Raw genomic sequence first — 23,301 nt, 5'->3', positions numbered from 1 at the left:
CACACACACACACATAGAAAACACTCCATCCCTCTCTCTCTCTCATTCAGAGCTCGGCGACTTTACAAGTCAGCAAACATCCACGGGACTAAAAACACCAACTGGATACTTTTTCTTGTAAAAGTCTGCTGCAGTGAAAAGTAAAGGACTTGTTTTTGGGGTCTACTTTTTCATTCTTTACCCCTTCTGGGGGATTTCCAGGTGAGTCTCTCGTGGTTTAGATAATGAGAAGCTGTTACATGAGTCACTTTAAAAAGAGACTTTTTTTGTTTTATTCGTTTTCTGGTTTTGAATGCGGAGATTTCAAGTTAAACTTTTGCATTTTTGATTTAAAAGTGTCGCTCTAAATAACTCCTGGATGTCTAATTGGTTCCTAACGTGACAGTCTTTCCTTTTAGAAGCTGTCTCACTTGTGAAATCTGATTTCACGCTGACCGCCGTGTCGTGACGGATGTGGTCGTTGTCACAGTAAATCGTCTGCTGATTGGTTTGTGTTAATTAGCGGGAGTTTAAACTATTCTGTGCTCGGTCCACAGCTACTGGGACAAAAACTCTTGACTTAAATGTGACCTATTTTTACTTCATATACTGTGTGGAAGACGCAGAAAAAGTTGTTTTTATGAGAACCTCTGGTGAAGTGCATTTCCATCATATTGGATCCAACAAGCACTACAAAACGGTATTTATCCCGTATTTAAAAGCTACACGTCTCTTTGTTCTACTGGCTAAAAGAGCGTCTAGCTTTCAAGTAATTAATAAGCAACAGATTAAAAAAAGAGAAGCTTTCCTCCACTTTGCCTCGACGCTACAAAGTATTCTAGATTTTGCTTCACAGCCACCTAAGCTGCTTCTCTCCGTGCCAACGCGGCGCTGAGAGATTTACAGTCGACACTTGGAAAGGAATTTTCAAAAGGAATCTGGCCGTTAAATGGTTCAACGATTAATTATCATGCAGTCGCAGGATTGTTGTATCTCATCCAATGTATTCAACGGAAGTGGAAAAACTTTGTGACAAAAAAAAAGGAAAAATGTGTTCCATATTCAAAAACCCTTATAGTTTTATAATGCCCATAAATAAAAAAGACTTCTGAAGCCAAAGACGTCTCTAAAGACCATTAAAATGTTACTATGTTATATATGAAAAGGACTCGAATGTCGCTCACCATGAACATTTGAAATGAACACATGTTTGTTGAATCCTAAAACATGGACGTTCAGCTAGTTGACGTCCTGGAGATGAGGACGGTAACCGACGGCGACACAACGAGCAGGTCGCGTTGAAAGAAAATGAATATCACAGCCTAGAGACAACATGTGGGAATGATATTGTAAGTCTTCTTCTTGACATGTGTTATCTTGAAGTGGGCGGCTGTGACTTGGCTGCTCGTCAGCGCAATGCTTCTGTCATAAAGACGTATTGGCCTCGCTCAGGCATTCTTTAAGGAATACACCATGTCGTCAGGGCAACGGCTTTTCATCTGGCTTTAAAAGGGTTTAGTGTCGACCAGAAGGCAAAACTCCTTAAAGTGGCTTAAACTTGCATTCTCTCTCATTGCCATCAGGGGGCGACTCCTCTGGCTGCAAAAAGAAGTTCTGATTGCATGGAAGTCTGTGAGAAAATCACTAGTTTCAAGTCTTCTTCAATACAGCATGATGCTCATTTAGTGTTTAGTCAAACTGTTGGGAAATAAGTGCCCAAAGTGCATTATTATTAAGAGCATAAAAAAATCAGACATAACAGACGCCGCTAAATACAAGCCGTAGCTAGGCGTGAGCTTGCAATAAACATGTCACGCTCCACAGAAGTCCCAGACTTCTTTCCTCCGGTGGTCTCCTAAACTCGTCCACCACATTTAATATAGTTTGGTTTTGTTGTGTGTGTGTTGTTTTAAAAGGTAAAGAGCATTTTGTGCACAACCCTGCTGTATAATGACAATGAATTAACCATTTATGTTTAGCATTGGAGGTACCCCGGACCCTGACCCCAACAAACAGGGCGCTCCACATGCTAACGGTGTATAGGTAGGCTAGCAGGCTAGCAGGCTAGTAGGCTAGCAGGCTGGTAGGCTAGCTAGTGTGTATATCCAGGTAAGGCAGCTTTTGGTTGAAATTATGTCACATGCTAGCGTACATGAGAAAGTAGAATCTTCACTTTGTATTGATACCAGGCAGCAACATATCTGCTTTTTGTTTGAAATTAGACTTAATTTTAGATCAAATAATGAAGTCCTATTCAAAATAATAGTCCTCCTTTTGTTCTTGCAGCACATACTCCTGCGATACCGTAACCTAAAGTACAGCTGGGAGGGTCTCTATGATCTGTTCTTCATATTCTGCCCATCCTTCATTCATAAAATGTATTTTTTTCCTTTCTCGGCATGACGTTGTCTCCACGTTTTCTGATCGTGTTTAAATTACAACGCAGGAGAAGTGGTACGGCTGTAAAATGGAAAGAAATAGAAAGAGAAATAAAAAGGAATGAAGGATGTCCGTTGGCAGGACTTATGAGTAGAAGCGCTAGTAAGCATGTGATTTTGATAAGCGGGAGGTTGGGTATCGTGGTGCTCTGGCTCTTTCTCTGGAAGTACTTCATCTCTGTCTACGCAAGTCATTTCATTTTACCGGACACACTTTATTCATCTGCTCCAACTCTTCTTGTCTGTTTTTTCTTTTCCCCTCCAGTCAGCTCAAACCTCGCTTCCTTTCCTCCTCCTCCTCTCCCCGTCGTCTCCAAAGTGCTAACACAGGAGAGCTGGTAAAGCCGTTAGAAGGAGAGCGGACGAAGCAGCTGGCCGACAGATTTCACCTGCGTTCCTCCCGAGCCTCCGAGCTGCAGGACGGACACCTTTATTGCTCAGTAAAGTCGAGGTGAAGCTGTGGCCTGAAGCGTGGTGTTAGTGAGGGTCACCGAACCGCTGCGTGCAACACCTAGTAAAAGGCATCCAACATCCTTTTCAACATGTCGTCTGCATCATAGAACTGAAGTCCACGTTTAAACAGACGATATGGGACACGCATCGCCAGCCACGAGTATAGCAGCATGTTCATATGAGACCGATGTCTTTTTTTATGTCTTTTAACGTGAGTTTTTATGATTGTGGACACAAGGTGGCAAAGTCATCAGAGACCTGAGGGCCCACGTTCAAGCTCACAAAGTAGCCCTCCCACTGGAGGATCCACCTCAACAAAGAGCTTCTGTGCTGTAGTTGACCCTGACCTCTGACCTCCCTGTGGAGGATGCAAGGAGAGGCTTCTTCTCAGTCATACATATGGGACTATTGTCACAGAGGTAAACAGCAAGTTCTTGACCTTGTAGTGTGGAGAAATTATCTTGATTTAAAGAACGTTTTTCTTTTTGATAGTAACGATGGTTCAACTGACTACCTGTTAGTGAGGGTTGCTGTTGTGGTTGGCAGCTATTTTCCCTGAAAAGCCTCCTTTTACGGCCTGAGCATCGCTGAGCGGTAGAGGGACTTGGAAGTTGTAAACCCACAGTTTAGCTGTGATGTAAAATTGGCCTGGTGGTCTTCCTGGGGGCTTGTTTTGAACGTGGTGGTGACTTTTATACCATTAATGACATGTTTGCGAGTCATTGTTGCCTCATAGCTGCTAGCGTGGCTGTGGCTCTTTGTCCTGCAGAAATATCAACACAACCCTGTCAAACACATTGACATTCCCATTGCAAAGAAAACAGATCTTTGGCTTCCACCTTGTTGACCCAAGTGCTAAAGTAAAAGCGAGAATGTTGCATTCGTTATTTCTTCTCACCACAACCTGAAGATCATATTTCAGGAAACAACTCATTTGTTCTAAACTGTCGAAGCCTGACTGAAGTAGTTTTAATGTGTTCATCAGACCTGGAAGGACCTTGAATATCAATAAGATCCAGGTCAAACTTTAGGGACTTTTCCTGCTGTCACACACACACACACACACACACACACACACACACACACACAGCTGTTAGGTGAATTAGCCTCCCCGGGAGGAGAGAACCCAGAAATAGTGGAAACCAGAAACCCCCAAACTGGCCTCTAATGACTTCAAAATATGTATGTTGTTTTGGTTCTACCTGTGTGTGTGTGTGTGTGTGTGTGTGTGTGTGTGTGTGTGTGTGTGTGTGTGTGTGTGTGTGTGTGTGTGTGTGTGTGTGTGTGCGTGTGTGTGTGTGTAATTGGTATGTAATGCCCTAAAAGGAGCATGTTAACATTTAGACTAGCATACTAAGTGCCAAACCACCTGGCACTGTAGCAAACCACAACTGCAGCGTTAAGTGGTCATTTTCCACTCAGCCGTCTGTTGTGTTGTGTTGTGTTGTGTTGTGTTGTGATGTGTTGTGTTGTGTTGTGATGTGATGTGTTGTGATGTGTTGTGATGTGTTGTGTTGTGTTGTATTGTGTTGTGTTGTGATGTGTTGTGTTGTGTTGTGTTGTGATGTGTTGTGTTGTGTTGTGATGTGTTGTTTTGTGTTGTGTTGTGTTGTGTTGTGTTGTGTTGTGATGTGTTGTGTTGTGATGTGTTGTGTTGTGTTGTGTTGTGATGTGTTGTAATGTGTTGTGTTGTGATGTGTTGTGTTGTGTTGTGATGTGTTGTGTTGTGTTGTGATGTGATGTGATGTGTTGTGATGTGATGTGTTGTGTTGTGATGTGTTGTGTTGTGTTGTGATGTGTTGTTTTGTGTTGTGTTGTGTTGTGTTGTGTTGTGATGTGTTGTTTTGTGTTGTGTTGTGTTGTGTTGTGTTGTGATGTGTTGTGTTGTGATGTGTTGTGTTGTTGTTGTGTTGTGATGTGTTGTGATGTGTTGTGTTGTGATGTGTTGTGTTGTGATGTGTTGTGTTGTGATGTGTTGTGTTGTTGTTGTGTTGTGATGTGTTGTGATGTGTTGTGTTGTGATGTGTTGTGTTGTGATGTGTTGTGATGTGTTGTGTTGTGTTGTGTTGTGTTGTGTTGTGATGTGTTGTGTTGTGTTGTGTTGTGATGTGTTGTGTTGTGATGTGTTGTGATGTGTTGTGTTGTGTTGTGTTGTGTTGTGTTGTGTTGTGATGTGTTGTGATGTGTTGTGTTGTGTTGTGATGTGTTGTGTTGTGTTGTTTTGTGTTGTGTTGTGGTATGTTGTGTTGTGGTGTGTTGTGTTGTATTGTGTTGTGTTGTGGTGTGTTGTGTTGTGTTGTGATGTGTTGTGTTGTGATGTGTTGTGTTGTGATGTGTTGTGTTGTGATGTGTTGTGTTGTGGTGTGTTGTGTTGTGTTGTGATGTGTTGTGTTGTGATGTGTTGTGATGTGTTGTGTTGTGATGTGTTGTGATGTGTTGTGTTGTGATGTGTTGTGATGTGTTGTGTTGTGTTGTGTTGTGATGTGTTGTGATGTGTTGTGTTGTGTTGTATTGTTTTGTGTTGTGTTGTGTTGTGTTGTGTTGTGTTGTGATGTGTTGTGATGTGTTGTGTTGTGTTGTGATGTGTTGTGTTGTGTTGTGTTGTTTTGTGTTGTGTTGTGTTGTGATGTGTTGTGATGTGTTGTGTTGTGTTGTGATGTGTTGTGTTGTGTTGTGATGTGTTGTGTTGTGTTGTGATGTGTTGTGTTGTGATGTTTTGTGATGTGTTGTGTTGTGTTGTGTTGTGTTGTGATGTGTTGTGATGTGTTGTGTTGTGTTGTGTTGTGGTGTGTTGTGTTGTGTTGTGGTGTGTTGTGGTGTGTTGTGTTGTATTGTGTTAGGTTGTGTTTTGTTGTGTTCTGTTTCACAGTGTTTACTCGAGTTAGACAGGGAGAGTCATTAATCTCCAAATTCCATCAAATGATGCGTCTGTTGTGTGTCTTCAAATATACAGTAGACACAGGAAATGTGTTGTGAAGGATCTAATCGAGTGTTAAAACCTTTCAGACGTGTTTAATCAACCTCCAGGGCGAATACTTTGGTTTAAGGAGAGCTGCTACAGTTGTGAACCTACTCAGCCGTGGAGATTTATTTTCTCTCTCAGTCAATTCATGTCTCTTTCTCTGGTCCAACAGTTGCGGGTGTACAAGTGTGGGCATGTAAAGTGATTAAAAGTCTACATTCTGCGAGTCATTATGTTAATTTTCTTTTTGCGAGCCGGAGCTAAAAACCTTCATCAGAAAGTCGGTTCCTGTTGTTTCAAGAACTCATCATTATTGTTATGTGCTTGTGAAAGTGGCTTTATGTTGTGTAATATACCAACAATTCATATTTTATGACCTGAACAGAGAAATTATAATAGATCATGATTAAGTGAAAGTGAAATTCATAGAGATGAACCCAATCGAGATTGAGGGACTAAAGTCTATGATGATTTATTTTCCCTCTTTTTGCTCATTTTTTGTTTTTTATAATGGAACATTTAGCAGTTTTTCGCGTAAATAATACACACAATTTAATTTTACTCCGAATCTGCTCATTGACTTGGAGACGAGGGAACTAGAACTACAAAAATGGCAACATATTTCTAGGCTCTTTTAAGCCAAAGCTGAAGTGCCTTAAACCTGCATTCTCTCTCCTGGCCACCAGGGGGCGTCTCCTCTCTGATTGTATAGAAGTCTGACAAATGAGCCTCAGTAAACATTGTAAACATGAGTTTATGGTCTCAATCTCTAGTTTCAAGTGATCTTCGATAATGTTTGATCATTAAATCTGTGCATCATCATTCCCTCCTGCAGGTGTATTGATGACGTGAGCGGTCAGACAGCCGTCATGGCGCTGTGGTGGTGCGCCAACATCTTCTGCAGGTTGGCTGCAGCCTGGTTCCCCCTGCTCTGCTCATCACTGCTGTGGCAGACGGTAAGTCTTCAGCCCAGACGCGCTGCGATTTAATTGATCTAAAATTAGCCAAGATATGTTAAGTATGTATAAGTTCAAGGACACATTGGGGGGTTGGCACAATCTCGATGCATCTGGGCTGTTTTATCTAATAATATGAGCATCAAGTTGACTTCCTCTGCTTTTGATCGGTGCCTCCGCAGGTCTGAACTCATCTCGTCTCTTATCTGAACCTCTCTGAATTTGCTTTCTCATACCTCCTTCCCCCTCGTTTATCTTCTCTGCTTTCTCTGTTTTTGTATTTTATCCCTCACCCCTCTCCATCTGATTATTCCTGCTGTTAACCTTTCTTATCGCCGTAGATCTCCCCCGTTCACGCCGCCCCGTCCTGCCCGCAGAGCTGCAGCTGTCCGGCCGTTAAAGAGGTCCACTGTACGTTCAGGCACCTCGTCGCCGTGCCGAAGAGCTTCCCTAAAGACACGGAGAGGCTCAACCTCGGGTAAGACCCAAACAGGAACACGCGTGCACACGGAAGCGCCAACACATCGTTTTGAACGACAGCCCGCAGGGGAAGAAAGCTAAACACTCGACAGGAAGTGCTCTGGAATGTGGAGTCGGTGATTAGTCAGAGAAGTGTTTTCTTTAGCGCACAGATCAACGTGGCTCCTAATTAACTCGCAAACCAAAACTGCCGAAGCGCCCTTTGGTTGGTCATACGTCACCCTTCCCTTCGGATCGGAAAAGGCCAGTTTTACACCGAAGAGACGAGACAATCAGCTAGTAGCACCCGTGGTGCATTTTATTTCACAACATCTGCTTTAAACCCTAAACCGATAAGGGCTCAGCAGCATGTGGTTCTTGAACCGACTCCGGAGGGGGACAAACCTCCTAATCGCTTCCATGTGGACGGAGGGTTCGCTTGTCCTCCAGCCACTTGTTTTCTGTGTTGTAACAAACTGCCTCACCTAATAATTGGCTTCCAAACAATCCATATTTACACGGTGAACGACTTGGCGAGCAGCAGCCGGAGCACCGCTGCTGAGGCTTTTTTCGATTTGCATGTTCGTAGGAACACCTAACACAGCGTTTAATTGAATTTAAAAGAAGGAACTCTACAGCTGGATAAAAACGCTGTGATTTGATAAAAACATTTCAGCGGGTCACAAAAAGCTATGATGCGGTTGCCAGACTTCAGTCCTCAGGAGGTAAACCGTCTCCATATGCCCTCCTGAGAACAGGAACTATCAGTGAATTCCAAATCCTCTTGGTCTTGAACCAATACAGAATGCATACTGTGTTTTTGCTCGACATGAGGAAGAGTTTGGCAACAACAAATGTGACATTAATATTAAATTACACCACCCCCTCCAGGTCAAATGGAATAAAGTAATAGATTCCCACAACTACAGAGAATTCCTGCCTTTGTCTTATGGTTGTGATCTAACCATTATAAAGACACGCTGCAGGGTGGAAACACCCAAAAACACACACATGGTACACGTTAACAGACACATGGTATATAATACATCACTGCACCGCATAACAATCAAAAAGATGCGAGGATTGACACGATATTTCCACATGGCAGCAACGATCAGCGGGAGGCTGTCGTCATGTTTCTGACTTCCTCTGTTCAACAACTGCAAGACTCTTCTTCAAATAACACATATTCACATCAGTACAGTCAATTCCTGATCCATAGGACTGCTGTGCCTGTATCAGACTCTTGTGTACTTGGTGTACTTTCTGTCCTGTCTCTACCTGCAAGTCCTTCAGAACATATGGTCGATACATAGGCCTATACACAGAAGCAGAAGCATTAAAATCCTGTGGGTTCGGAACTAATCGGAACTAAAATGCACCAAATCGAGAAGTCAAAGATAGCGTTTTGAACCAAATTATGGAACTGACATTATCTTAGCTAGCTAGGTAGCTCCAGCTGCAAGTGACAGAAACAAGAAGGTTGCATTTCTCTTTCTTTGTCCGAAATGAAGGAGCCATTGTTTCAGAAATAACAGGAAAACCGTTTGAGTCATCATCATCACTGTCGACAGCATCTGTGCCATGTGAGAACAAACGGCTTGGCAGGCATAGCAACGGTAACTAGGGGGTAACTAAAAGGGGGTCGGGACTTTGGATCGGTCAAACTGCTGTCAGTTTGCCACTTATGCTTGTAGAGTGTTTGATGTTGCACTTTTGCATGTCCTTTATTCAGATTCCCGACTGGTTCCTGATGGTCGCTCTTTGTTTGGGGTAAAATACAGCGTTTGTTTTATTGGGAATGAAGGGAAATTTTTCTCAAGGGCACTTCAGCAGAGCAGACATTTGGAGGGGGACCAAACCTTTAGGGAGCTAACAGGCTCTAACTTTGTAAACACCAGGACCACCCTGCTAACCGGGCTGAAGACCAGGGGGATTTGGTCTCTAATGCAAAACTGTTGGTATATGTTCCCACCAGGCATGTTTGGAGTGTTTTATTTACACTCCAGGCCTGTTTGCCTTTAGTTCGAAACAATGCCCTTTCAGAAATCAAAAGCTAATTGCTCAAATAAATGCAGGCGTCCCATCCGTTTTCAAAGGGACTGCTTTGCTGATTGTTCAGTGAGTGGTGTGGAGGATGGCGTGGACCACCTAAGCATCTGGCATGGTGACAACAGGGCTTAGGTTTCAGCATGTTTTCTGCCAGGTTGCAGTTATCATGCATTATGGAAAACATGCTGTTCAAAGATGCAATTCATCACTTAGCATGCTAAATATCTGAACTGTCGGCAAGCTTAAGCCAATGAGAGCCCAAGACACATGTTGAGGGGAAATTTGGGGGAGGGGTCAACCTGAGAAAATTGGACACATTCAAATTCAGGCACTATATTTTACAAAAAAGATGGAATATTTTGATTTATAACTGTATTGAAGGTTGTGTTAGATTAAATTAATTAATACTCATTCCATTTAAAAAATATATTTTCTTAGGAATTGTTGAAATTCTATTCCTCTACCACGTGATTCAACATTTTTTCTGATGACAAAATGTGCTTAAATTGTCAACACAGAAATCTGAAAAATGGAAAATGGAAAACATGGAAAACTGATTAGTATAACAAACTATCTAATGTATAGAACTATAAGACCAGTTTCAGTGTCATAAATGTACTCAGAGAATGCTTGTAATTCTTGATTACAGAAGGAATGCAACAGTTTCTGTTATGGTATAAGAGCAGAGCCCTAACAATGCCAGGTTCGAAGTTCAGCTCCCAGTGGGGAAACCTATAGTAAGAAAATATGTGCCTCATGGTGCTGAAAGACCCTCTGGATGAAAGTGACCACTAGATGATATACTGTGAGCAGGATGCTTTATTGATGGCAGTGGAAAAATCTCCCATATGTGTCCAATTGGGTCGGGATTACTGTACTCAGGGAATGCTGTGTCTTACAGGTCAGGAACTCACTACAGGAGTGTACAGTCTGTAAAACAATACGATAGACAGCGTTGTCATGTTGCGCTCCTTCGATGAATCATGTCTTTGGCTCTGGGTTCTACTGTTCTATACTGCACTTGGCAATCACTTTTATTCTTCAGGTGTAATATGTTTAAACCTGCACGCCAAGGAAGGTCTTCCATTAGTTCATTGCATTTCGATTGCAGATATAATCTTGGACTGGTGGCCCTATGCACAAAACTTCCAACCGACATCTTCACTCATTTCTAACGCAGTGTTATTGCAAACATATAAATCAGGCAATTTCATGACATCCCTGCAGTCGTGGTCTTGACCAGTCTTGAAATGAAATCCAACGTTGTTTTTGCCGAACTCTGAAATGAGGTTGTGTCAAAATTACAGAGACCTTCAAAACCTGGTCGATCTTGAGTACAACAAAACTTGTGTAGTTGATTGTGAGATGAAAAAACATGAGGTCAAAGGTTGATTGTTCTGTGGCTTCCATCCATTCTTTCCAGCTATTTTCCCTTAATTCATTTGAAAGGTCACATTGCCATTGCTCATATTTCTCTTTCATCCCAGTAACTGGTCCTGTTTATTTTCTCTCTCTAACAGCTACAACAGCCTGACGGAGGTGGAGGGGTCAGAATTCAGGTCACTAAGGCAACTGGAAATGCTCATGTTGCATGGCAACGACATCAACACAGTACACCCTGGGGCATTTTATAGCCTGAGATCACTACAGGTAGAGTTTGTGCGCCTGGGTCTGTATTTTAGAAATCTCAAATATAGCCTCTGAATTCATCACTCCAAATTAACCTGGAAGCAAGTGAACCCTCACGGGACAAAAATATTGATTCTTAATAATGGCTCATCATTATGAATGAAGTCCCATAATTTATTTGGATGTAATTCTGCAAAAACCATTGCTTGCTCCTACATTCTGATTAGGTCCAATGGTTCCAAAAGACCCAAGTCAAGCAAAAGTGCTTAAATACCTTTGCTTGCTGAAGTGGTGTCTTCCATATATATCAAACCCCCTTTGAGTGTATGCATCTGTGACCTTGTTTCTATCTGGCTCTAAATCATAGCTGGAGCAAAAGCATATGCAAAAGTAGTGAACCATGCTGGGGCTAAAGAGCACACCAGTGTCCAAACAGACAAAAACATGCAGTCTTGTTGGTCCACATGGGTCCAATCAGCAGCTACATTTCTAGCCTAAACAGACTGGATACATCAGAGTTGGACATTAAGCAGTCACACCTTGGGTTGGGTTGAGTCATTGAGTTATTGGAGGAACAAATGTCCCCAAAACAACAAGTCTAGCTTTAAAAAGTCAGGTGGACCCTGAATGAAATTTGAAACATATGAAACATTAGTCCATCCTGCTCAATCATAACTCTAGTCAGCTAATTATTTTATATAGTTTTAAATAAATGTCAGTATAACGCAAACTTTTTTTCCAGATCTTGAAGTTGAGTTACAACAAGCTAACATCAGTGAGTCCTAGTCTGTTTGAGGGCCTCGTTGGTTTGATCCGTCTCCATCTGGACCACAACCTCATTGACTTCATAGAGCCATACTCCTTCTCCGGCTTGAGCTCCTTAAAACTCCTGCAGCTGGAGGGGAACCTTCTCAAAGAGATCCATCCTCATACCTTCATAACGGTGTCACTGCTAGGAAGCTTTTGGACCTCTGGACTCAAGTAAGAAATAAAAAGACAGTGGATATTTATCATTTTTAGAACTTTCAAGCAACTGCATAGGCCATTGATTTGTACATTAATTATACTACTTTTAAAGCATATTTCATATTTGGTTAATGGTAGGTAAACACATATCTTGGCAGTAATGGTATATTTGAATTAAATAAGACATGCTTAAGAGGAGGTGTCCCTGCTTAGAGGAATCGCATCAAAAGTTTCTGAACAAGAGTTCCTTCAAGTTAAAAGTCACATATATTCCCCAAATTGCTCGTAGGTTAAAGTTGCTATACCTGCAACTCAAACCTAATGGAAACTACGTCTATTTGTTTAACTGCAGGATCCTGCAGACCAATAAGTGAAGGAAATATGTTTGTTTCAGACACTTACACCTGTCAGACAATCTGTTGGAGCAGCTTCCTGCTGCAGCACTGAAGACAGCTCCCAGGCTTGAGATCCTCTCTTTACATGGTAATCCCTGGACCTGCGACTGCCAGCTCCACTGGTTAATAGAATGGAGCTCCACACATGAAGGTAAGAATGCCTTCTCAGATTAGTTAAATCTAAAGCGGATGACAAACAACTATTTAATAGGGGGGGACACAAATGTAAAGCTACATTAATACATCTCTTAATTATGAATATATGCACACAAAGTATAATGTTTCTTGACTTTGCATGCATGTTTTTTTTTCACCCGAGGCAGTATAGTTCTGGCAGATAATATGTTGCATGTCTGCCATGACATAAAACACAGCTAATCTCAGTATATCAATTTATTGAATTTGATCCACATGCAGCCTACAAAATCACTTAAATTGTTTACTTTTTCCTTCATCCGTCTTTTTCATTCAATATCTTTCACCGCGCATGTGCTTTGTCTCATTTCTCATTGCTTTGTTACGTTTTCGTGATTCCCCAGTAACCAGTCCCACATGCCAGCTGTTTCTTTCAGCAGAACAGTTGATAATATATCATTGTGTTTGTGGCCTGTTTCATCAGAAAGTAAAGGCTCTGTGACCACCAGAACGTTATCAGTGCATGCTTGAACCTTCACTGAAATCAAAACTCATTAAAAGATCAAATTGTATCTGCATTTTTTTCAAATACCCCATAATCCCAGATTCATGTTTTGTTTTTCATTTATTTTCCCCCTTCTTTTCTCATCTCCCATCTTAATGTATTCCTTACTTTTTCCATTGCCATTTCTTTACCTACAACTGCCCCTTCTCACTTAACCTTTCCCCTCCTTCACCTTTACCTCAAATTCCTTGGATTGTTTCCATCGTTGCTTATCGTCCATTTTCTTCTCTCCCCCCTCCCTCTTTTTACCAGGCATTATAAAGTGCAAGAAGGAACGTGGCTCAAGTGAAACTTGCCCTCAGTGCTCCTCACCTCAACCTCTGAATGAGACCCTTTTGCTCGGACTGACTCCAGACAAGCTTACCTGTCAACGGCCAGCTCTTCACTCAGCCCTCAAACAGAGGGATAATCCTGTGTGGGCTGAAACTGAAGCAGAGCCTGACCTCCCATACACCCGTGACTTCGAAAAGCCTTTAGGCCACCTCACTGTCGTTCTCTCCGACAGCCAAGGAAACAGTGCTCATGTGGCATGTGATGTGCGACACCCTGGAGACAGTTTACCCATGAACTGGACAGTAAATCCACATTCACCCGAGGAGTTGTCTGTGAATGTATCTCTGGTGACTGTCCTTGAATGCGAAATTGATCGGGAGAAGTTGCAAAATCTATGGCAATTGGTTGCATATTACTATGAAAGCCCTGCTATCTTGGAGAGAGCTCAGCAGAGAGGAAATGCAAGCAGAGTAACATATCAATATGTCCAAGCCGTGAATGAAAATTCCCCATATTTCACAGAATTAAAAGGGTATTTGGTGGCAGAACCCTCGTGGCTGCTTCAGCCCAGAGTCACTTTGAGGCTCAACAGACAGCAGACGACAACCAAGAAACTGGTGATGGATTTCACTACTGTAATTATCAAGAATATCAACAGTCATAGAGGGTCAGAAGTTGACAATGACCTTGCAATGTCCTGGGCTTTAATTCGCAGAGGGACAGCAGGCCGGGTTCAGACTGCTCTTGAGGGTTCAAAGGTTAACTTGGGGTGCAGTGTTGTCACGTCAGACACAGAAGTGAAACTGGAGTGGATGCTTCCAGATTTGTCCATTGTGGAAGACACAAATGATAAAGTTGAAATGTCTGAAAGTGGAGAACTTGTGATTATAAATGCCACAGTGTCTGACTCAGGCCTTTACCACTGTATGGTCAGGACTAAAGCCGGTGTGGACTTGATGCCCCTGAGGCTCACCATCAAAGAACTTTCACTCAGTCCCACCGCTTTCAATGGTGAGAAAATTGTAGTTCAAAAGGGACACTCTTTTCGTCTTCCTTGTGAGGTGACCTCAGTACAGCCCAGTCAAACTATATGGTACCTACCCAAAAACCAAATTCTTCTTCCCACGCAACGGACAAAACGAACAGAAGTTATGGAAAATGGGACTTTGGTGGTAAGGAGGTTGACACAAGATGATGCAGGGGAATACACCTGCTTGACCTCAAATCTGTATGGTGTTGACATGATATCACACCTGGTGGAAGTCACCGGAGAAAAGGCCTCGGATACGTCCAATATACCGACAGTGAAAGAGCAGCAGATCTTGCCAGTTGTAGAGGAAGGAGAGGGTTCTGGAGGAGAATACCAGGAAATTATACGTCCTTTTGCTACACAGTTCCCAAAGAAAGTAGAAATACAAAGGAATACTAATGGCTTTTCAAAAAGGATAAGAATTAAAGATTCAAAGAGAAAACCCAACAAATCTGTTAAGGAATTAGATCCAAATCGTTGGGCAGAGATATTGGCTAAAGCTAATGCTAAACCAAGTGATGTTCCACCCACAGAGCAGTCAGGACCAGAGCCCAGCACTGTAAAGATCCAAACAAGAACGTCCAAACCTACTACGACAACTGTTACAATTGTTACTACTGCTAACAACTTCCCCCTGACTACTACCCCTTTTGATATTAGGATAGAGACAACACATCTCCCTATCAACACAAAAGCTAAGACTGAAACTTATTCCACAGAGAAAAAAAGGGATAACTCTGAAACATCGGAAAGTTTGCAAGAGGTTTTACAACCTCTGCCTCCCAGAACTACTGAACCAAACCTTAGCTATGAAAAAGCAGAAGTTGTCAGAGACCCCCCTACTGTTGGAACTCCTAAGCAAGTTGATCAGTCAGAAAGTAAGCACTCTGGAGAGAGGAGAAGGAACAACCTCGTTCCTGGTCAGCCAAACAGGAGAAGGCCTTATGGGCGCAGAAAACCTCCGATGAGAAGAATACGTCCACATGGACGACCCTTCTACCCTTCAGCAAACAAGCCCCAAACAACTGCTTCCCCAGCAACAACCACCACACCAACAACTACAATATCCACAACTACTACAACTACTACAACTCCTCCTACTACTACTACTTCTACTACTACTACTACTACTACTACTACTACAACCACTACCATAACAACACCTCTTTCAACCACAGTGGAAAACCATGAAATCTTATCTGCTGAGTATCAGACCGAGGAAGATGAAAGCGAATACTATGAAGAATTGAATTACAAGGAGAGTGATATTTTTGATGCCAATGAAGATTTAAACAGTGTAACCCCTCATACAATTCATGACCGTGACAGTAGCCTTTTCACATTACAATCAGCTAGTGAAAACGATGTAAGTCATTCGCCATCTAATCCAAAGACGATTGTCACTTCAAGACTCAATGGTACCCTGCAACCAATTGAAAGGACTGCTGAAGAAAAGGAGACAGATGGTATAAACCTAAAGGCATCAGAGAGACAGAGGGTGGAGATAAGAACGCAAACTGAAGAAAAGGGAAGAGACCATGAAGATCTTGCAGGAGAGGGTGAGAGTGAGGTAATAACACCAATGGAAAGGCAAGAATCACATAAAATAGACACAGAAGATGGTGAGAAACACACTGAAAAATCAGAAAATACCCAGGATAGCATCCGGTTAACCACACAAAACAGACCAAGACCTAACACTCGACTTTCACCGGATCAAAATACCAAGCCAACACAAGCAAAAACTTCATCTTCCAAGGTCATTACCTCACATCCTACAAGAGACAGAGAAAAAGAATGTACACAGAAAGAGGATGAAGACGTAAACAAGCCACTAGTGAAGCCTGAGAGCCACAATTTCCCAATAATGGAGCCAGTTCACCCCTGGCTCCATCAGAACAAACAGGGAGGAGGGCAAACTACTGCTTCCAGGATGGCACGTCCAAATCAAGACAGAAATACAGGCAGGCAAGGTCAAGTGAATCCAGGCCGGCATTCCCAGCCTCCTAGAGTCCACCCGACCCCCCGCCGGCCTTCACACCATCGTCACCATCTAAACTACCCACTCCACCCTTCTTGGCCAAGTCAAAGGTCATTTCCTCATCCATGGCAAGGTAAATACAGCTGCTGTGTAGTGATTTCTTTTTTAAACCGTGTCTTGAATATATGAGTGTTGACCAAATGTACTGGACACAAAAACTGATAAAGAATATAAAGAATACAGAACAAGATGAATATAGCTATATTACTCAGAAAAGGCCAATCATATGTTCGCTTGGTGTAATGTAATGACGGGTCACAATCCTGGTTGGAATGCATGGATATACATTTGATTAATATGTTGTTCTTAAGGTCCTGGCTCCCTCCCTGTGCCTACATACCAACCCTGGCCTCTTCCCCACCCCTGGGCTCAAAACCCGGCTGTCACCAACCGACCACAGATCATTGCTGAAACAGTGAAGCCCACACCTACAGTTTCTGAAACAGCAAGAATTTCCAGAGTTACGCTCTCTAATCCTCATCTGTCATATCATCATCACCAACATCAAAATCATCATGTGGATGGCAGGACCCAAACCAGAGACCAGCTATTTCTATCCAGGTTGAGGAACAGATACAGACAGGTATGATAATGGGTGGTTGTGTGATCAGTCTAATTGTGCATCTAAATGTTTATAAAGTGCTTTAAAAAAGAGTGAGCAACATTTAGGCATTGTTAGCAGCACAATTGAACATTTGCTATATCCCGCCCTTAGTTAGTGACAGTGTGGGTTCCATACTAGCTTTGACAGCTTGACAGAGTAGCAGTGGGGGGGCGGGGCTTAGCCAAGGATCCATTGCTAATGATGGTGATGATGATGGACCAGCTCTCAGAGATGGGATTTAATTCCACTAAATGGATTGATACTATAACTGATCATTTTTATTTTTCCAGGCGCAGCTCGACCGCATCGCTCAATTAGGGAGGATGGTGACACTCAAACCTCACATTAGCTACCACAATTCTCCATCCACTATCACATCTAAACCCAACCCTCTAGCTCCAAACAGACCCTACACCCCCAAACCACCAGCACCCACTGCTTCTTACACTTACAATCAGCAACCTCAGAACCCTGGTTTCTTTCCCACCCCTCGTCCTGACCAACCCACCACCCCCGGTGTGCCGTATGGTAGTCGGTTGCCTGTTGGAGGTAGGTGCTCTATTGGAAATATATAGGCAATGTATTTATTACGTAAAAACAAATAGGATATATATGTTTAAATGTGTCTTTGTAGCAGGGCGAATCAGCTCTTGGCGGCCCACAGCTGCACCTCCTTTCCCATGGATGTTGGGACCTGGAAGTAATGGGCTGAAGCCCCGTATCACCACGGTGACTGCAGCTAGTGTGTCAGTACTGGCGGAGAGTGATGTGCTCCTGCCCTGCAAGGCAACAGGGAATCCTGAACCTACCATTGCATGGACCAAAGTCTCTACAGGTACGGGAGAGCACAGGGAAGGGTCAAAAAGCAAAAATCCATTCCTCCTCATTATTATATCTTAACCCTTTATCTGTTCCCATCTCAGGTGCCACCATTCCAGCCAACACCAAGCACGGTCCCCGTTTTGAAGTCTTCAAAAATGGAAGCTTTGTAATTAAAAACATCCAGCTTCAGGATAGAGGCCAGTACCTCTGCACGGCCCAGAACAGCTTAGGATCAGATCGCATGGTCATCACCTTAGCTGTCCAGACTGAGGCACCCAAGATCCAGCCGCCCAAGTCCACAGAGATAGCAGTCTACTTGGGGAAAAGTGTGACCCTTGACTGCCTTGCTTCAGGAAAACCACCGGCCCAAATTTCCTGGATTCTTCCGGACAGGACATTTGTACGTGAAGTTGGGACTGTTCACACTCCGCTTTCTCCGATGTCTCTGCTTCATAATGGAACCCTGCAAATACACTCTCTCAATTTCACAAGCAAAGGCGACTACAAATGTATTGCAAGCAACGCAGCAGGAGCTGATACGATTACTTATCATCTCCACGTTGCAGCTCTGCCTCCAAGCATAAGTGAAGGAGCGATGGATACTGTGATCATCCAGCCAGGTATAGTACAGAACTTTTACATCCTTAAACTTCCCATTACAGAAAGTTCTCTGGCTGGTAAACAAATGAAATGTTCATCATGTATACTAATAAAATCACATTTAACCAGGCAGGAGTGTGTATGTTCACTGCTCTGTGAAGGGCGAACCAGTCCCTACTCTGAAATGGACGCTCCCAGCTGGTGTCCATGTTAAACCGTCACAGTTTCTGGGACGCCGGTTGTTTGTCTTCCCCAACGGGACGCTGTATGTGAAGAGTGTTTCACCAGCTGATGCTGGAAGGTATGAGATTTAGTCTATCTATGATTCAGTCTTTCTGTCTCAATGCAATGCAATAAATAAAAAAAATATTCTCATCTGTTAATCTGAGCCCTGAAGCTGTGCATATTTAGAAAGTCTGGCTGTCGATCATCCCACAGGTACGAGTGTTTGGCCACTAATACTGTGGGCTTTGCCAAACGAACGGTCCAGCTGGAGGTGAGGGCAGACTCCCCCTCGTTCTCCCGGCAGCCTCCTCCTCCTCTTCCCATCCCTCCAAACCAAAACCACGGAGTTCCATCCAGACAGCATGGCATCTCAGCTATGTATGGTTCTGCTGTCTACCTCCACTGTCCAGAGTCTACCGGATCCACAAGAGGGACCTTCTGGCAGATACCCTCCAAGACCATCGTGGAACATCGTTACAGGTACCTTTTGTGAATGTATTAATCTCTATAAAAGTAACCGCATTCTAAATACATCAAAATAGTTCGATAACTGCTTTCATTTAACCCAATTCCTCTCCCACATCCGCCTGCAGTCCGGAGAGACCGATTAAAGTTTTCCGTAATGGGACTCTGAGGATACTTCAGCTAACAGAGCTGGATGGTGGAAATTATCTGTGTGTCTTTCAGCGGCCCAATGGGGAGGACATGGAGCTCTTCCAGGTATGAACAGGACAGGTAACGACTTCAGGCACCTTCATTTTGCTGCCAACTCTTTTACATTAGTCTTCATTTCTATTCTGACTGAGAACACCTAAGATTAAGAATTATTTCCTTGTAAGTGAGTGTCAAATTAAAGACATCTAACATGTTGAGAGTCAATGATGTGGTCCAGTTTTAGCAGCAGGTCGGTGATCAATAGTTCACTTCACTTCTTCAGTGTTTTAGGAGCTTTCACTGATGTACTTGCTCATAATTGTTTATTTATTTGCTTCATCAGGTGGAGGTTTTAATGACCCCTCCCAGGATCGAACACGTGAGGACTGCACAAACAAGGGTCACATTTGGAGACATGTTCCAGGTAAATTTGGGGAGGTAGTAGGACAGACATTATCAGGCAATTATCCATGTTTGTTTCTAGTATATTCTATATAGTTTTTGACGTTTTATGATTTTATGTGTACAAATACATTAGATGTAAGAACAAATCAATTTGGATTTTCTATCCACCTGAAATTAAGTTAAATATTCAGTCAATAAGATATTTATTCAAAAATGGGCATAGATTCATACTTACACATATTTTTCGAGTCTTCTACTCATTTCCCTTTTTTTGTTTTTTAAGGTGGACTGTGTTGCAACAGGCCTCCCTGATCCAGAAGTCACTTGGGGTCTCCCAGATGGAACTTTAATAAACAACGCCCTTCAAGCGGACGACAGCGGCATTCGCAACCGCCGTTACGTCATTTTCGGCAACGGAACTTTACTTCTCCAGCAAATGGGAAAAAGAGACGAGGGTGACTACACTTGTTACGCCAAGAACAAACTGGGCAAAGACGAAAGAAAAGTGAGCGTCAAAGTCGGACCGAATGCTCCGAAAATCGCATCAAAATCACATTCGCTGGTTACAGTAAAGTTGGGACAATCGGCTAAGTTAAGTTGTCAGGCAACAGGTGAACCTACGCCAAAAATCATGTGGATTTCACCCCGAAATGATGTGATATCTTTGTCCTCAGACAAATTTCAGATCATGGACGATGGGATGCTAGTGGTGAAAAAGGTAATGCTGGCCGATGAAGGGAAATACGCATGCGTAGCACGAAATTCCGCCGGCGACGATGTTAAAAACATGAAACTTGAAGCTGAACTCCAAGAGCCATTAATCAGTGGCATGAAAGGGAGGCGCACCACAAAGGTTTTGGCTGTTTCTTATCAAACAGCGCTCCTGGATTGCAGAGTGGAAGGGAAACCCGAACCGAGAGTCTGGTGGTTTACTCCGTACGGCCATTCGCTCCAAACACCCTACCTTGGCGGCCGCTTCCAAGTCCACCGGAATGGGAGCTTGGAGCTGAGAGGGGTGAGGAAAACAGATGAAGGGAGATACACCTGTCTGGCCAAAAACAATCTGGGTGAAGCTTCACTTTTGGTTGAATTAGACGTGGCGTCAATAGCCGAGAAACCAAGTTTTGCTGTTCCCAATATCGAAATCTTACCAATAAAGCAAGATGGTGGGACGTTATACTTGGAGTGCCCCGCACGTGGCAAACCCAACCCAGACTTTGCATGGGTTCTACCCAACGGGACGATGTTAACGCCTGGTGCTAGACTCCGACGTTTTACGCATCACCTGGGTAACGGAACTCTACAGATCTCTCAACCGGTCGCAAGTGACAAAGGGGTGTACCGGTGCCTTGCCAAAAACGTGGCAGGACAAGCAGAGAAGCGGTATGCGCTGGACGCGGGCCGAAAGCCAGTGATCAGAGGATCTACAGGTATGTGTTTTTTCATCCACAAATTGAAGCAGGAGTCTCCTTAGTTTGGTCAATAATGTGACACAGCAGAGCAGACATACATACATCATACATCATACACAACGGGTGAGATATATAAAACATTCACCCCCTGGAAAGTCTTGAATGGGGATTTTAGCTAAAGAGCCCAAAACCATTTCCCCCTTACCAGGCTGGTTTATTCTGCTGTAAAGTTGAGCATTTTAACATCTTAGGCCTAAAGTGGCCACTTGAGGAACTGAACTTCTTGGCAACTCCACGCTGGCTTATTTTCTAAGCATTTGTTTTTGCCCCTTGTCGAGAGCTAGAAGGTCCTGGTGAACGATTATCTTCCCAAATTCCCATCACAAACAAACCACTCCCAAATGTACTTGTGACTGAACCAAGACCACTTCCTCTAAAGGGTCTTAGTGTGGTTCCGGACATGGAGGGAAACCAAACCAGAGTCCAATTCAGCCAGACTAAACAATGCAAGTTTGAAAACACCTTAAAGAACAATGAGAAATTTCCTCACCTGTTTTGTTGTATCGATCATTTGTATAGGACATCTACTAACTGTTATAATTGTACTTTTCCAGGTGGGATGAAGATCACTTACGGCCTCAACCTCAACCTGCCCTGCACCGTGGACGGCTGGCCGCAGGCATCAATCACGTGGACCCTCCCTAATGGTCTCGTTTTGGACAAACCTCAGACTTTTGGCCGGGTATTTCTTTTTGCCAACGGGACCCTCCAACTCCGGCAGGTCGCCACCTTCGACAAAGGAACTTACGTCTGCAAAGCCTCCAACTCTTTTGGCTCGTCCACGCTGTCCTACCCGGTCGCCGTGATGGTTTTCCCGCCACGTATCAACAACGCGCTAGCATCGATCACGAGAGTTAACCGGGGATCGCCAGTGAAGTTAAACTGCGTTGCGACCGGTATTCCCAAGCCGGATATTTCGTGGACGTTGCCCGGACGCACGACTCTGGTTCCACACAACCGGTTCACGGTGCAGGGAGGAATCCACATGACGGAGGAGGGCAGTCTGGTCATACAGAACCCGATGCTCATGAACTCCGGCATCTACAAATGTAACGCTAAAAACGCTCTCGGGACAGACTTTAAATCTACTTACCTACAAGTGGTCTGAGTGGCAGTTGTAATTATTCCATTGGGGGAAAATGTCACAGCAGAATTAAGACTGGATGAGGATTCTTTCCATCAGGATTTGAATATTCTGCATAGTAAAGAGACTTAAGGCTGCCTGACTGACAGCTTGGCTCGAGACTTCCTTGCATAGCAGTTTCCGCTGAGCATTAACTTTTTACAAATGTGGACATCACAGAGAATATTCACTTTTTGAGTCAAGTGGAGTTTTTTTTTTTTTTTTTTTGCTGAATGGTATCCACTTTCAACGTGTCATTTGAACTCACTGATCAAAGCTTTGCCTTCCCAGCCTTGTAATGATGTAATTTTTCACATTTTCCGTACGAGATCATTGATTGTAAAGATTTTACCTCACAGTGGAATTTTACTTTGACATGACGAGACTCCTTTTCTTGGGATTGATATATCTAAATGTTACGTGTACCCCTTATATGATTAACATTGTCTATGCGCTGGTACAATGGCACAATTTACAGATATAAAGCTTATAAAGTGTCATATTTCATGAATTTCTAGTGATCCTTTTCTACGACTATACAAAAAACTCTTGCTGCTCTACAATGTGTATCAGCGATGGAATTGCTGTATGTCATTTATTCACGTTCATGATGATGGGGAACTTATAACTCACATTATCTACGTTGGGAGCTTAGTCGAGTGACACTCATACAAATCGAAGGCGCACATAACAAAACATGTGTAATTTATAAGTGAAAAAAATAAAACCTACAAGTGTTTCGTGTTGTCAGCCTTGTTTTTTTACCATGTTAAAACAAGAGGTCTTGACTGGAGTATTCACAAATTATTATATAAATTGAAAATTCCTGATGAAACAACTTCTTACAACTTTCAAATTCTTCAATTCCAATAAAATTGCTGTGACGAGTGGATTTGGGCTAATAACTAATATAAGTTTAATTGATAGTGATATTAACTCTTACTGAAATCTATCAAATATATTTTTATTTCATGTTTATTATTTTTAATGATTGTGTGGCAACTGCTCTCAATTCAACAAAGGAAAAACACACATTACCAATAGGAATTTTAAAAATGACAAC

General features: G+C 42.9%; 1 protein-coding gene across 1 annotated transcript; it reads left to right on the top strand.

The window, feature by feature from the left end:
• LOC311013096 (matrix-remodeling-associated protein 5) lies at nt 1-22,969 on the top strand. Its single transcript, XM_084009009.1, has 17 exons — nt 1-201; nt 6,668-6,788; nt 7,130-7,266; nt 10,820-10,949; nt 11,671-11,909; nt 12,289-12,440; nt 13,242-16,406; nt 16,645-16,916; nt 17,228-17,486; nt 17,572-17,772; nt 17,861-18,379; nt 18,489-18,660; nt 18,798-19,064; nt 19,178-19,304; nt 19,582-19,662; nt 19,927-21,073; nt 21,670-22,969. The coding sequence occupies exons 2-17, from the start codon at nt 6,702-6,704 to the stop codon at nt 22,221-22,223; spliced, it is 7,509 nt and encodes a 2,502-aa protein (XP_083865135.1). The 5' UTR covers nt 1-201; nt 6,668-6,701; the 3' UTR covers nt 22,224-22,969.
• The last annotated feature ends 332 nt before the right edge of the window (nt 22,970-23,301 follow it).

The sequence above is a fragment of the Eutrigla gurnardus genome (assembly GCF_963514095.1).
Source record: "Eutrigla gurnardus genome assembly, chromosome: 5".
NCBI classification, from domain to species: domain Eukaryota; kingdom Metazoa; phylum Chordata; class Actinopteri; order Perciformes; family Triglidae; genus Eutrigla; species Eutrigla gurnardus.
Note: the sequence above shows the minus strand (reverse complement) of the source record. Positions and strands in the feature narration are given on the sequence as shown.